The sequence below is a fragment of the Schistocerca gregaria genome, chromosome 1 (genome assembly GCF_023897955.1).
Source record: "Schistocerca gregaria isolate iqSchGreg1 chromosome 1, iqSchGreg1.2, whole genome shotgun sequence".
Lineage (NCBI taxonomy): Eukaryota > Metazoa > Arthropoda > Insecta > Orthoptera > Acrididae > Schistocerca > Schistocerca gregaria.
In genome coordinates this window covers 1,057,754,635-1,057,770,072 of record NC_064920.1, presented here as the reverse complement: position 1 = coordinate 1,057,770,072, position 15,438 = coordinate 1,057,754,635, and the positions used below count along the sequence as shown (strand labels likewise).

General features: G+C 40.6%; 1 protein-coding gene across 1 annotated transcript in view; it reads left to right on the top strand.

Annotated features, from left to right (window-relative positions):
* The window catches only part of LOC126281097 (serine/threonine-protein phosphatase 6 regulatory ankyrin repeat subunit A-like), a 333,802-nt gene that overhangs the window by 75,985 nt on the left and 242,379 nt on the right, over positions 1–15,438 (top strand). Inside the window, exon 2 of the mRNA XM_049979815.1 lies at positions 6,297–6,586. Coding sequence (XP_049835772.1) covers positions 6,338–6,586 — 249 coding nt within the window. The 5' untranslated portion in view covers positions 6,297–6,337. The remainder of the gene's footprint in view (positions 1–6,296; positions 6,587–15,438) is intronic.

Genomic DNA, 15,438 nt, shown 5'->3' with positions numbered 1-15,438 from the left:
ACTCTGCCAGTATACAAACAGCTGATTTTGTTCTTTGTAAACTTAGCTAAACGCTTTGTTCCCAGTATAAAATAAAAACAGCTGCTGAGTAAAGTCAGTTCAGTAGTGTCTTTTTTCAGTCTTGCTGTTTTTATCCTAATATGCATAGAAATGAAGAAAGTGATTTAGGGGTAGTTATAAGAGTTGGCAGTGTGAGTAGGTCAGTAGTGTTAATAATTTGTTGTTGTATACTGTCAAGTTATGGTATGCAGTGGTTGCTTCTGTCTGTTAATGTATAACTAGATTTCTTACTCATCCCTGAAGATTCTTAACTTCATGGTGGGATTTACAGAACATAATTTGTGAATGAATGAATTTTCTTCTTTTTTTATTCAACATCTGAGTTCACATTGTTGTTATGGTGAAGTAACGTGGTGCAAAGGTGGCAAAGAGATGGGCAGGTATTGCTTGGCCATATGGAACAGTGTTCATTCCATTTGGACAACACTGGAAACTATGAACAACATTTCATTCTTTAACAGAAATGGCCATCCATTGGTATATATTTTGTCAACATTACCATTTATTGCAGCAATTTCTTGAGAGAAGGTATTTTCCTGAAACAGTGTGTGGCTGTGGACCCAAGCTTGAAAAAGGCAATTATCACAGCAATACTGATGGCAGTTTTACTGAAATTACAAATCTCTAGAATATGGCACATATTTATTCACATTTAGAGACAGAGCACTATATTGCATTGGTCGAGATTGTGGAAGTGAATAAGTCATGTATCATTTCAGAGTAAATTGTCTCTTTAAAAGGGGGGGGGGGGGGGTCACAGATTTGGAAAAGGTAAATGTATGTGGATTTAGACCTTCAACACGTGTAAGTAGAGACACTATGGAGAGAGGAGGAGTTTCCATATATGTTAAAATTTATCATAGTGTGAAAAATTTAGAAACTAAAAAAAAAATTGACTAGAGCAATATAGAGAAGCATATGCATGCGATCTTGAACTAAATAATGGTGCTTTTATAATTGTAGCTGTGTGTAGGTCCACATTAGGAAACTTTCAGGTATTTTTGAAAAACTTGCATTCTTTTTTGTGATATCTATCAGAGGGAGGGGAGCAAATTATTGTTTGTGGGGATTTAAATGTAGATTTTCTGAAAGATTCTAATGAAAACCTTGACCCTGAAGTAATACTTTTTTTTCAATTTGACATCAATTTGGTTTTCCTACTCAGGCAGTACAGGAAAGCAGTGCACTGATAAAAAATGTTTTAATAGACAAAGATAAATTTAATCAAACAAAAACTTTTCCTGTTAAGAATAGCCTGTCCGATCATGATGCACAGCTAGTTACAGTATATGAAATTGTTCCACACAGCAATGTGAAACAGTCCTTCAAAGTAGTGCGTTCAATTAATGATTTAAGAATTGCAAATTTTAGAGAAAGCTTGCAACAGTTAGACTGGGATGAGGTTATAACACTAGCAATGCACCAATTTGCTATTTCAGCATGTAGATAATACCCAAGTTTGGTATTTGAATACGGTGTAATGTTACCCTTTGGGAGGATTTTTACAAGTTTAACCATGAAATGCCTAAAGGATTTTTGCTTATCAGACTTGAAATGAAAGTTACGTAAAAACACAGAAAGTGTCAGATCCAATTTAGATAATGTTTTTAACTAATCAAATTGATTCAAATGAAAAGGAATATGGTCATCAGTCTAATTAGGCATAGAAATGTGAAACATTTATTTAAAGAGAAAGTAAATAGTTTCAGTGGAAAAACACCACCTATACTCCTTTCTTATGAAAGTGTAATGAACCCTACCACAAGCAGAAAAACGTTATAGTGGATAAAAGCAGTTATTGTGAGATATTCAAGTCCTCACAAACACAAATGACAACTTAACACTCATCGACAGTAAATACTTTGCCAAACCTGAATTACTTCATCATAAGAGCAATTGCAATTCATTGCCAAACTAGAAATGGTCATTGGACTAGTCTTATTTTGTCAGATATTTTCTACACATCACAAATTTAATTAAAATTAAATTGCATTGACATTCACACATTCCTTAGTAAGCAATGTTGTAAGTGTTTTTGTGAGCAAGGGCACTCATAGTAGCTTTACCTTCAGTTATAAAACCTGTAAGTATTGGGCTCCCAATCTGATATTACACTTTTTATCACACAATATGCACAAAACTGAACATAAACTTTAAAAGCAGTTGGTATATTGATTAATTTAGTAACATATGCATTTTGAACTACTTACAATGCCCCCCCCCCCCCCCCCCTTAATCTTGACTGCTATTATAAAGCTGACTGGACACACTTTCTGAAGCAAATTAAAATCAGTAAACCTTGGTAAAACTCTTTCATAAATTTAACTCACCTTATATGCCTTTTCAACAGTTAATGCAGTATATATTTTTACCAGATATTGAATTTCAAATCTACCTTTGAAAACATTTACTTTAACTAACTTCAGCATAACTTGTTAACTGTTTGTCATCAGCACAATCATTGATAGCCAGAATTTAAACAAATAATCATTAAAACCACAAAAACTTCAAAATAAAGCAGTTCAGTTACTAGGGAGGCTTTCATAAAAGCAACGCTTACTTCCTCCCTCAACTTCAAGAAAATCTGCAGTAATTTTAGGCAAATTTTCTGCACTCAATTTCAAGCAAAAGTAATCAAACACTTGTTTTTGATTATCAGTTCTCAAACTCAGGGCAATCGTTAATCATTGTCCAAAAGGAGAGGATCCTAACATGTATCATGATAGGAAACAATTTAAGGTACACAAATTTAACATGAGTTACCTTATATTTGCACATACTAAATGTGCTGATCCAACACTTTACAAAAGTTCTGACTTCTCCTCTCTGTTGAAGTGATTGCGCAAGGTTGGTGGCAAGTACATACCAACAGGTGGACTTTCCGTTGAAAGTGATATGCTCTGTTATTTTCTTCTTGGTGATGATCATGAGCTTTTATGGTGTTTTCCAGCAACAGAGCAATGTATTAGAGCCATTCATCCACCCGAGGCTTTTCCATAATATCTCCAAGCACTGAAAGCCTCACTCAGGACCTGCACAATGCACCTTCCAATTACTAGCTGCCGACTGTATGGTTGCTAGTCTCTGACTGTATTGTTCCACATTTTTCTCTTGCACCAACCACATTTTGCATGCGCTAACTCACTTTCGTTTCAGAGGGGAAGCACACCAAATTTTAATTTATACTATTCGAAAGTCCTAAGTGTGAATCAGCATATGCATAGTTAAATATTCATATCTTTTACAAAATACTTTCATTTACACATATTAGAAAATCAACAGAAAAATGCATATAATCAAAGTCTTCCACCTCCAAATGTTGCAAAGTATTCTAAAGGAGAAGAGAAAACATAGTGCATATCTTTCTATATCTTTACAGCATATCAAAGATTACATACCAAAGAAAACATACTTTATATAAACCATAATTAATCAGAAAAAAATATTTAGGATATTAACTATGGTGTTACGAGGTGTATGGGGAACTTGATGTTAATTTAAAATTTAATGTATTTTGTGACACCTTTGTGAGCACACCTGAAAACAGTTTCTCTAAGAAAAACATAATTGTAAGAAACCATCTAAAACCATGGCTTAATAAACGGATACAAATATCTTATAAATAGAAAATGGAAATAATGATCCAGAAACAGTCAAACATTAAAAAACCACTGCACTGCATTAAGAAAAGTTATTAAAAAGTCCAGAAGTATGTGCATCATATCTGAGATTAGCATCTCTGATAACAAATTTAAAACAATTTGGAATGTTGTTATAAGGGAAACAGGGCTACTGAGAGCACACAACGACTGTATTTCTATCAAACTCAGTGAAAAGTTGGTTAACAAAAAGCAGCCATAGAAAATATTTTTAATAATCCTTTTGTAACTGATGTAGAGAAAATAGGATCCAGCTATTCACTAGAAAATGCAAGGCTGTATATGGAAGAGGCAATACCTACGTAATTTGATAAAAGTTGAAATTCAACCCATTTCTCCTACTGAAATTAGGAAAATAATAAATTCACTCAGGGGTCACATGGAATTCCTAGCAGAGTACTAAAAGCTTGTTCCCAACAGATAAGTAGGATTCTCAGCCATATATGTCGTAGTTCACTGAAACAGGGCATTTTTCCAGATAAACTGAAATATGCTATCGTTAAACCCCTGTATAGAAAAGGGGATAGGCCCGACATCTTTATCCAAAATTCTTGAGAAACTAAGGCTTTTCACTGGAAAATGCTATGTAAGCTTTCTCTTATCAAATATTAAATGCTCTGAGTGACCGAACATGACCCATTGGGATATTTTGTGATCTCTGACAGGTTTCTGACTGTGTGATTCTTGAAATTCTTCTAAATAAATGTAAGTATTGTGGTATGAGTGGAACAGTGCACATATTGTTAATTTGTACTTAAAAGGAAGAATGCATTTGCCTAAAGAAATTTAGGGAAATCATGGAAAACCTATGCCACTTCACTTGGTCTTAATATGTACCAATTACTTTACACTCTATATTCATGAAGACACAAAGCTAGGTCTTTTTGCTGGAAAAAAAAGAACCAAAAATTAGCTGAGGAAATTGTAAATAATGTGTTTCAGAAAATTATTAAATGGTTCTCTACAAATGGCCTCTCACTAAATTTCGAGAGAGAACAGTATATAAAATTCTGTGAAGCCAGTGGCATGTCACCATTGATAAATATAGAGCCTGAAAAGAAGTCTTTTGCTAAGGCAGAATTATCAAAATTTCTGGGTGTGTGCATTGATGAGAAATTGAATTGGAAGAAACACATTGATGATCTGCTGAAATGGTTTAGTTCAGCTACTTATTCCTCTAGGGTTATTGCGAATTTTGGTGATAAACATATCAGTAAATTAGCCTACTATGCCTGTTTTCATTTACTGCTTTCATATGGCATCATGTTTTGGAGTAATTCATCATTGAGAGAAAAAGTATTTATTGCACAATAGTGTGTAGTCAGAATAATAGCTGCTGCCCACCCAAGATCACCTTGCAGACATTTATTTAAGGCACTTGGGATATTCACAGTACCTTTGGAATACATATATTCACTTGTGAAATTTGTTATAAAAAACCAACCCAGTTCAAAAATAATAGCAAAGTGCATAGCTACAACACTAGAAGAAAGGAGGATCTCACTATTCAGAAAGGGGTGAATTATGCTGGCACAAAAATCTTTGTACATTTAGCAAATAGCATTAAAAGTCTGACAGATAGCCAACCAGCATTAAAAACAAATTGAATGTCAACTTCTTCTAATCAATAGATGACTTTTTAGATATGAAGTAATAACTGAAAAATGATAATAATAATAATTAATAATAATATAATAATAATAATAATAATAATAATAATAATAATAATAATAATAATAATAATAATAATAATATATTATAATATATAATAATATAATATAATAATAATATAATAATTATTAATAATAATTAAATTGTGTAAAGGAAATATATGGTGTGTTAAACTGACACATCCCAAATCATTATGAAATGTCGTATTCATGATCTATGGAACAAATATTAATGTAATGTAATGTAATGAGTAATTGTCATGCAGTTCTTCTTAATCACTTTAGAGGAAACATAAATCTGCATTGCTGGGTGGGGATTTGAACCCTACTCCTCTTTAATGTGCATCTAAAGTGTTAATTATTGCACCACCTCAGTTTGTATTTGTGATGACATTGGTCAAATGTTTGTTCTGTAATATTATACTAGGTTAGCCTCAGTTAAAGAAGAAAATCTAACATGTAACAGAAACGTAAATAAGTGCCCACCCATTTTTCTGGAATATGCAGTATCTTATAATATCTCAGTCCAGATTGAATCTTCGAATTAAATTACCATGGTCTTATAATTTATTTGAATCTATTAACCAATTTATTCTGTCCATTAGTAATTTTCTAATATTGTAAAATATATTGCACAGAGAGACTAACTTAAAATATTATGTGAAAATCTTTGTAATAGTATCCTCCTGTTTTCAGTTTATTGGTTGATTGCTACTATCACTCTTGACATATTATGTTATGATTTAAATAGTCACCTTAGGCTTAATTCAATTATAAATATTATTGGAAACTTACAACTTAACAAAAATTTTGTCAAGAATCTTATAGTTTCTTTGTGCTATAGTTATTTTTTAGATAAATATATCATGTGACCTCTACCTAATTCATAAGTACTTTTTGCACATAGGTTTTGCGGTACGTGGAGCTGATCTCCAGGCTAGAAATTTAATGGGTGAGGCGGCACTGCACATTGATTCTCGCTCTCAGTCCCTGGAAACTTTTAAGTTTCTGCAGCAGTCAAGTATTCCGACTGACTCTCAGGACCTCCAAGGAAAAACTGTTCTTCATCATGCTGCTGAACGTGGGGATGCTGACATGGTGAAATATCTACTAGATCAGAAATGTCTCCCTGTTGACTGCAGAGACAAGTATGGTCAAACTCCATTAATGTTAACAGCAGAGTTTCCAAGAAGTGAGGTGTGTATGTTGATGAAACTATTATTGCTAAGAATGACTTCTCATAGAGAATAAACAATATATATTAACAGCTGATTTGTATTTGCTAACTTGTGGTACTAACTACAGCATGCTTCAGTGACTTTTTGTTGTTTCCATGGGCTGAGGCTTTAGATTTTCATATTAAGTTTCGGTGATGCAAAGTTCTGCATTTTTAACAAAAGGTTTATTTCCCTGAAAAGTGAAGAAACAGCTAAGTAGGCCCACATTGTTCAAATATTAAGTAAGTTGAAGTAATAACAATGACAATATATATTTACAACACATGTGCTAGAACTCGCTCATTGACACCACTGTTATACAAACTCATATTGCAGAAACGTGTGAGTTGACTGAGGTAACATGTACATATACATCATTTTGCTATAATAATATGATTGTGAATTGCATCTGTAAAAAAGTTTATTACTCAAAACATTTAAAATGTTGCTGCCTTGCGCAGTTACCATATTAAATGTATTGAAAACATTCATTGATTCACTATCCAATTTATAATAGCATACACTGCTTCTTATTTAAGCTACTCCTACATCTTTAAATCTTACAGCAAATTTAGTAAGTGGGCTTTGTTTAAATGACTGAAGAACTTAAGCAAATATTTCATGTGAAGGAGATATCAAGGTGGTAACGTAATGACCACGGTTCTCTCTTCTAATCATCAATACTTTTATTACATGACAAACGTCAGGTTGAAGACTAGGCAGGAACTGAAGTCCCAGAAGTATACAAAACAAAGATCAACTCGTAGACATAATACACATATGATGTTCTGACCTATCGATCTGTGGATCGATGCCACATAGTCCCCCCCCCCCCCCCCCCCCCCCCCTGCAGCATAGAGTATGTACCCAAAGGTAGGGGGGAGGGGGCGGGGTTGGCAAGAGTTTAAGTGGGTTACAGTGAGTTCCTCCGCATCTGATGGTACGGGCCATGTGGGAGGAGGGTGTGGAACAAATCATGGAATGCTGATGCTGCAGTCTTGAAGCGATGTCGGTGATCGTTGTTGTTGGCCGGTGCAGGAGCGCTTGTGTGGAAGGGTGTTGTTGGTAGGGAACCTAATGATCACCTTTCCACTTGGCCTAATGTAAGCACGTAGGTTACCACATGTAGCACTTCGAGAAATTTTGAAATGATTCACTACACGTTGCGACACACCACCTAACGAGTCACACAAATTGTCACACGCAAGCAGCACTAATGCCGTATCACCACTAACGATGACAGATAAACCACAAATGTCATTAGGATGAATTTGGGTAGAGAGCTCGTAAGTGGTGCCTGCTAATGGAGAGGTATGCTGAGCTGGTGGGGTGGGGAAACCATACCACGGTGAGGGCGGTGTGCTGCGAGTAGAGGGGTGATTTTCAGATGAACCACAAATGTCATTAGGATGAATTTGGGTAGAGAGCTCGTAAGTGGCACCTGCTAATGGAGAGGTATGCTGAGCTGGTGGGGTGGGGAAACCATACCACGGTGAGGGCGGTGTGCTGCGAGTAGAGGGGTGATTTTCAGACGGTGAGGTCTTAGTGGGGGTGTCAGGAACCTGTGGGTTGCCCTGGTTAGAAGTGCAGCGTGGTGTGCTGTCGCACGAAGATGGAACTGTTATATTAGAGCCCTGGTAGCTGGCGCCTCTGCTATGGGAGCCAGGAGGCGGGAAACCCCGGAATGAGTGTGGGCTCGTTGATGGAGCCGGTGTAGGTGTGAGTTTACTTGAATCATGAGCAGATGAAGAAGGCCGAGGGTGGCCAGAGAGCGTGGTCTCTTCAACGATGGGTGAGGTAGGGGAAAATTCGACACAAGCAGGTTTAACCCTGTTGAGGGAGACAGTAGTTACTGAGCCCTTTATTACGATGTCCATTGTGTTGCTGGCTCATTTGACAACTCTATACTGGCCCGTGTAAGGGGGCTGTAATGGGGCTTTTATAGTGTTGTCGCGAAGGAAGACAAATTCGCAAGAGTCGAGCGCCTTGGGAACATATGTGTGCGGCAGAGCATGGCTGGAAGGGGGCGGGGGTTGAAGCTTGTTCCTGTGTAACCTCACCCGTTCTACCAAGGATGGCAGTTCAGATGGTTTGGCGACTGGAGTAGGAGCAACAAGTTCACCTGGCAGTCTAAGGGACTGGCCGTAGATCATGGCAACATAGGGCCGTCTTAAGCGTCCTATGCCAGTGTTCCATGTCGTCGTTGCTTTGGGGGTGGTATGCTGTTGAATGAATTTTCTTGATGTTACACAGCCTACATAGTTCAGAAAACAAGGCAGACTCAAGTTCACGGCGTTGGTCAGTTCTCAAGTAAACAGAGCAGCCAAAGCATGAAATCCAAGAGTCTATGAAGGATTGTGCCACTGATTCGGATGTAATATTGGGTAGCGGGGAAGCTTCCACCCAACGAGAGATTCTGTCTATAATAGATAGCACATATCTGTAACACTCAGAGGGGGTGAGGGGGCCCACCAGTCGATGTTAATGTGCTGGAAGCGACTGGGAGGAACGGTGAAGCTGAGTAGTGGGGGCGATGTGTGCCACAAAATTTTATTTTGTTGGCACGGAATGAAAGCACGGGCCCAGGCTTGGCAGTCGCGATGAATGTTGCACTAGACAAAGCACTCTGAAATAAGTCTGGTAGAGGCTCTCACACCTGGATGAGCTAGGTTGTATAATTTGCGGTACACTTGTCTCTGTAGAGGTTTGGGTATGAAGGGACGCAGCGTACCAGTTGATTCGTCACACCAAACCTCATCTATGACACCGGGAAAGGTGGATTGCACAGGTTTGAGTGATGAGCTGTGATCGGATATAAGGTCCATAGTGTCCGAGTTGGCAGACTGCAGCTGAGGCAAGTTAGACAGGTCAATCAGAGTTGTGAGAGCGCTGACACGAGACAAAAATCTGCAACCGCATTATCTGCACCCTTGATGTATCGTATGTCAGAGGTAAATACCAATATAAAGTCCAAGTGCCGGAAGCGTCTAGCTGGAGGGTCAGTCAGGGGGTTCTTTACAGCAGCAACCAAAGGTTTATGGTCGTTAAAAGTGTAGAAGCCCCTACCCTCAACCTCGGCGTGAAAGTGTTTCACAGCCTCGTAAACTGCCAAGAGCTCCCTATCAAAGGCTGAGCAATTTTTTTGAGTGACATTGAGCTTCTTAGAAAAGAACTGAAAAGGAGAGGTAGTATCTCCGACGGTTTGGCTTAGGACAGCACCTGCTGCAGTATCACTGGCACCCACGGTAATAAAAAATGTAGCGTCCGGATGCAGGAGGGCAACAGTCATTGCGTTTGCTAGTAGGTGCTTCAGTTTGTCAAAAGCTTGTTCCATAGCAGGGGTCCAGGGAACCAGGTGGATACTGGTCATATTTTTGGCAGCAAGGGCGTCTGTTAGGGGAGCCAGAACCTCGGCTGCAGCAGGCAAGTGTTTCCTATAATAGTTAACTGTTCCGATGAACCTCCACAGCTCGTTAAACAACTGAGGTCGTGGCAAATCCAAAACAGGTTTGATTTTATCCTCGGGAGAAGTGAGGCCCTTAGCTGACACGATGTAGCCTAAGAATCTTACTGAAGTCTGGTGCAACTGGAGCTTCTTATTATTCAGTTCAAAACCAGCTGCGGTAAGAGTGTCTTTAACAATCTGCAAATGTTCCTTGTTCTTTTGCAAAGTAGGACTGAAAATAAGAATGTCGTCCAAGTAAACGAAACAAAAATCCAGATGAAACAACACCTTGTTTATGAATCTCTGCCAAGTTTGTGCAGCGTTGCGGAGGCCAAAGGGCATGAACCAATACTGGAAAAGGCCAAAAGGTGTTGTAACAGCTGACTTTTCAATATCATCTGGTGCCATTGGAATTTGATGATAGGCCCTCCTACAGTCCACTACCGAGAAATATTTGGCGCCTGCAAGAGCATGGTTAAAATCCGTGATGTTAGGAACCGGGTACTTGTCTATGATAGTACGAGAGTTCAACTTAATATAGTCGACAACCATATGCCAGGTGCCGTTGTTTTTTGGGACAAAGTGGATAGGCGAGGCCTAGCATCTGGCAGATGGTTCGATGATGCCAGCTGTTGAGAGATCGTCTATTTCTTCGCGAGCCACTTTCATAAGTTCTGGCTTGAGACGGCATGGTTGGCAAGAGATAGGCAGTCCATCTTGCAAGTGAAATTTGTGGGCGGTAACCAAGGAAAAGCGCAACACGGCACACGAGGCGACTGTCTGTGGTATAGTGTGCCCGGCAGCCGCTAGGCTGGGTTGCGGTGCGGACGGCAAAATTTTGCACAAGTGCCAACTGTTGGGTAGCTCAGAGTGACAAACAAGTGAGCTATGCGAAACAAGGTTAGTACACTGTTTATTAGTAATCGAAGGTGCCGCTGTCAAGCTTGGTGGAGACAGCAGGCGCAAATGAACAGCTGATGGCAGTAAATCAAAAACATTAACGTGTGCCTGGGAAGGTAGCTGCCCAAGAGAAGAGGGGGATGAATGTGTGCTCGAATTAACACGGACACTGTACAGTTTATGTGGCACACGGTTACAAATGCACTCAGGTGCGAGAACACTGTAGTGGCACCGACTAACCTTTTGTGTTGCTGAGGCATCGTTTGCTGCAAGCTGCTACCGTGTTGGAGATAACTCATTACTTAAGTCATTGAGGTTACGGCGTAGCTCAAGTTGTTCCAAGTGGAGGTGTGTAGACTCGACACACTCCGTGAGCTGCTTATTGGTCCATGACAAGAGCTCGGAGGAGGGGTTATTACACTTCCTAGCCAGGTGGACTTGTTTAGCAGTATTATTGACACTCTACGAAGCACACCGGATGTGTTCCTGCATAGGTTGGTAGAACACTGTATTCTTGATGAGGTCAGGCCACAGTTTGTGGTGTCATAGAAAGTTGATGACCAAAATGGGATCGTCGATGTCAGCCACCAGGAAGGACCACTTCAGGTTGCACTCAGGAGAGATGAATTTACAGCATGTAGGACAGTTTTGTGTAGTCTGATCTTTTCAGTAGCAAGACGAGATGGAAGTTTGGAAACATCTGCGCCTGTGTCAATGAGAAAGTTTGTGCCAGAGTTCAAGTCACGGACATAGACTCGTCCATTCGAAGCATTAGTGTTGGACACAGAATGGAGCATGGGACGGCGCCTGTTGTTTATGTCGCAGGAGGTGGCACCGCTGCCTACCTGCGGTTGAAGTTTGAGTAGGAGCATGGTGGTTTACAATTGTGTGCTTGTTCCCCTAATTTTGCATGGAAGAAACAGTATTTATGGGTGGACGTCTGCTCCCTGCGAGTGGTCAGACGGTGGCGGCCCAGTATCTTCCGCGGAGTCATTGTTGTGTGGACGTGAAGGTGCCAGTACTGTGACAAGCTTGACAGACTTAGGTTTAGTGGGGCATCCACGTTGGGGCCCTGGTTGTGGTTGGAAACTGGCGTAGCTGCTGGGCATGGCATTCATGTAGTAGAGCGGAGTAAGCTCGGTTGGTGGCACACAAGCTTCACTATTTGGTCTATCTTCGTAGGCAGAGATGGCTGTTTGGACAGACAGAGACAGCTTTTCCGTCCAAATCTTGGTGAGTGTGGCGTCTCGCATGTCGCATTCACCGACGAGAAGTTGAAGGCATCACCACAGCTGGGACAGAGATCTGTCGCCGAGGTGTTCTTCATAGACAAGCTGTTGAATGTTTTGTCTTCTTGTCTTGGAGACACATTCCAGAACTGCTTGTTTAGCTGTAGTGTACTTCTTGTTCGGATTAGGTGACTTAACCAGGTCATAAATTAAGTCTTCCTGGTCGTGGAGGTGGTTCATGAGGCATGTGAAATGGGCATTGTCGTCAAGTGTACAGATACTGAAAGTTTGCTCGACCAGGTTGAACCAGAATACCGGTTGGGCAGGTTTGAATGCCAGAAGTTTTGGTAGATTCGACGAACTGGCTGTCGAAGAATGCGGGGAGCCACTCGCAGACGCAGGAGTAGGCAAGTCAAAATTAACTCTGCGTCGTAAGGGCAGTAGAGAGGAAACAGACATGCCGGCTGTGTTCATAGTAGCTGGAGGGGAAGCGAAATCCATTAGCAGGTAGCCCAGGATGGAGTGAAGTAGGACCGGTTGTTGCGGCGGAAGATCAAAGTGGGCACGACGGTTGCTCGACAGGTTGTTATGCAATTGGTCCTCCACATCTGCAGCGAAATTGTCCTTCACAGAGTCACTGATGAGCTTCGTGGAACCTGACGTGCTCAAATTACTGCACTGATGAACACTCAGAGTAACAGGATGGCGAATGTCATTCACGTAGTGTGCAACCGGTGCAGAGTGATACACTCTTGGAGCTTGCACATTCAAAAAGGTGCCCTGTTGTCGCACAATATGAAAACTATGCTCCCCACTATTTACAGTACTTGCATTAAAGTTTGGTATCAGTGTGTAGTGGTTTCTTGAACTGCTGTGCGGCGAAAACTGAAGCACTTCGGGGCTAACAAAACCAGAGTCGGAGATTGCTGACGTCATGTTCAAAACCACTGCACCTGATGAGGTCCCTAGGTTCTCGAGGCTATAGGACTGCGGAAATTCCCGTCGGGCACCGACTACAGCTGGTGTGCTTGAATTTAGTTGCTGTTGCTGGTGAAAACCAGGCGGTGGCAGCATGTTGTAGAAGACCATTGTGTAGTGGACAAATGTCCATGCGGAACATGGAAGCTGGCACGGTAGTTACTTTGTACTTGGTTCGATGGATTATTCGAACTTCGGAGTTACCACTGAAGGAGATATCAAGGTGGTAAGGTAATGACCATGGTTCTCTCTTCTAATCATAAATACTTGTATTACACGACAATCGTACAGGTCAAAGACTAGGGGGGAACTGAGGTACCGGAAGTACACAAAACAAAAATCAACTCGAAGACATAATACACGTATGATGTTCTGGTCTGTCGATCTGTGGATTGACGCCACAGATGATTGTGAATGAATCATTTATATTGTGTATATGATATGAAACTAGTGTTGATTTTTGATGCCATGTTTGATACATGCATTTATGTTTTCCTTTGTGTTTGATTTGAAGGTCTTTGGTAGTTAGCTCTTCCTATGATGGGAAACATGGCTTGTGTGTTGTTTTATTAATACACACATCAAAAAAGTTTTGCATCACCTTGATTCTGAGAGTTCTGGAACCTGTACAGAAAATTGGAATTGAGATCAACATAAACATCATTTCCACCTTTTTTATTGCTCATCAAAACCACACATTGCATGTTCTACCACCACGTAGCAAGACCTTCAGAGGTTGTGGGCCAGATTTGATATACCCACCGGTACCTCTAATACCCAGTAACACGTCATCTTCCATTGATGCATGCCTGTATTCATCATGGCATACTATCGACAATTTCATCAAGGCAATATTAGTCCAGATTGTCCCACTCCTCAATGGCAGTTCAGCATAGATCCTTTAGCATGGTTGGTGGGTCATGTCATCAACAAGCAGCCCTTTTCAGTTCATCCCAGGCGTGTTCAATATGGTTCATGTCTGGAACACATGCTGGCCACCCTAGTCAGGTGATGTCATTATCCTGAAGGAAGTCATTCACAAGATGTGCATGATGGGGGCACGAATTGTTGTCCATGAAAATGAATGACTGGCCCATATGCCACTGATATGGTTGCACTATAGTCCAGAGGATGGCATTTGCATATTCTACAATGATTACGGCACCTTCCATGATCATCAGTGGTGTACATTGGTCCAACATAATGCCACCCCAAAACAGCAGGGAACCTCCACCTTGCTGCACTACTCGCTGGAGAGTGTGTCTAAGACATTCATCCTGACTGGGTTGCCTCCAAACATGTCTCCGACGATTCTCTGCTTGAAGGCATATGCGACACTCATTGGTGAAGAGAATGTGACGCCAATCCTGTGCGGTCCCATCTGTAGCATGCTGCATGGTGTCATGGTTGCAAAGATGGCCCTCACCATGGACATCTGCTGTGAAGTTGCGCCTCATGCAGTCTATTGTGCACATTTTGAGTCGTAACATGACGTCTTGTGTCTGCACAAAAAGCATTATTCAACGTGGTGACATTGCTGTCAGGGGTCCTCCGAGCCATAATCCGTAGGTAGTGGTCATCCACTGCAGTAGTAGCCCTTGGGCAGCCTGAGTGAAGCATGTCATCAACAGTTTCTGTCTCTCTGTATCTTCTCCATGTCCGAACAACATCGCTTTGGTTCACTCTGAGACACCTGGACACTTCCCTTGTTGAGAGCCCTTCCTAGCATGAAGTAACAATGCAGATGCAATCAAACTGCGACACTGACTGTCTGGGCATGGTTGAACTACAGACAACACGAGCTGTGTACCCCCTTCCTGGTGAAATAACTGGAACTGATCAGCTGTCGGACCACCTCCATCAAATAGGCGCTGCTCATGCATGGTTGTTTACATCTTTGGGCGGGTTTAGCGACATCTCTGAACTGTCAAAGGGACTGTGTCTGTGATACAATATCCACAGTCGACATCTATCTTCAGGAGTTCTGGGAAGCTGGGTGAGGCAAAACTTTTTTGATTTGTGTATCTGCTTCTCCATATAGATTTTGTTTGAATATTTTCCCTGAAAATTGTCCTCCTAATGATGCAAGTGCTATAAACTTGTTTTGCAACAACAGTAGTGTTACACTATAGAGGAATCTACTTGTAGTGCCCTTTTGAAAAATAATGTGTACAGACATGTGTCTGATCCATATGTTGTTATGAAAGAATGTAAATATTTTACTGTATATGTGTAATGTAATCTAAATTTTCCTGACAATGTCCGAAAACTTTTTGTTAT